This window comes from Pyrgilauda ruficollis, unplaced genomic scaffold (assembly GCF_017590135.1).
Source record: "Pyrgilauda ruficollis isolate IOZ18807 unplaced genomic scaffold, ASM1759013v1 scaffold773, whole genome shotgun sequence".
Classification (NCBI taxonomy): domain Eukaryota; kingdom Metazoa; phylum Chordata; class Aves; order Passeriformes; family Passeridae; genus Pyrgilauda; species Pyrgilauda ruficollis.
The window spans coordinates 16771-17148 of NW_024529633.1; the positions used below are offsets into that span (position 1 = coordinate 16771).

At 66.7% G+C, this 378-nt stretch overlaps 1 protein-coding gene across 1 annotated transcript in view; it reads right to left on the reverse strand.

Annotated features, from left to right (window-relative positions):
* Positions 1–221, reverse strand: part of SNF8 (SNF8 subunit of ESCRT-II) — a 4110-nt gene extending 3889 nt beyond the window's left edge. The window contains exon 1 of the mRNA XM_041486711.1: positions 54–221. Within this exon, the coding sequence (XP_041342645.1) occupies positions 54–192 (139 nt within the window). The 5' untranslated portion in view covers positions 193–221. The remainder of the gene's footprint in view (positions 1–53) is intronic.
* Positions 222–378: the final 157 nt, after the last annotated feature.

Below are 378 nucleotides of genomic sequence, written 5' to 3' on the forward strand. Positions count from 1 at the left end.
CCCTTCCCCCCTGTCCCCTGTCCCCTGTCCCCTGTCCCCGTCCCCGCGCTCACAGGCCAGCGGGTCGACGCCGATGGCGGCGCACATGTGCTGGAACTGCAGGCGGAACTCGGGGCTGCGGCGAATCTCCTGCTTGTGCTTGGTGGCAAAGGCCTGCAGGTGCGTGCGGAACGTCTCCAGCTGCCTGGACATCTGCAGGGGACACGGGAATGGGACACGGGACACGGGAACGGGACACGGGGACATGGGGACAGGGGACATGGGGACACGGGGACATGGGGACATGGGAATGGGACACGGGACACAGGGACATGGGGACATGGGGACACAGGGACAGGGGAATGGGACACAGGAATGGGACACGGGACACGGGAATGG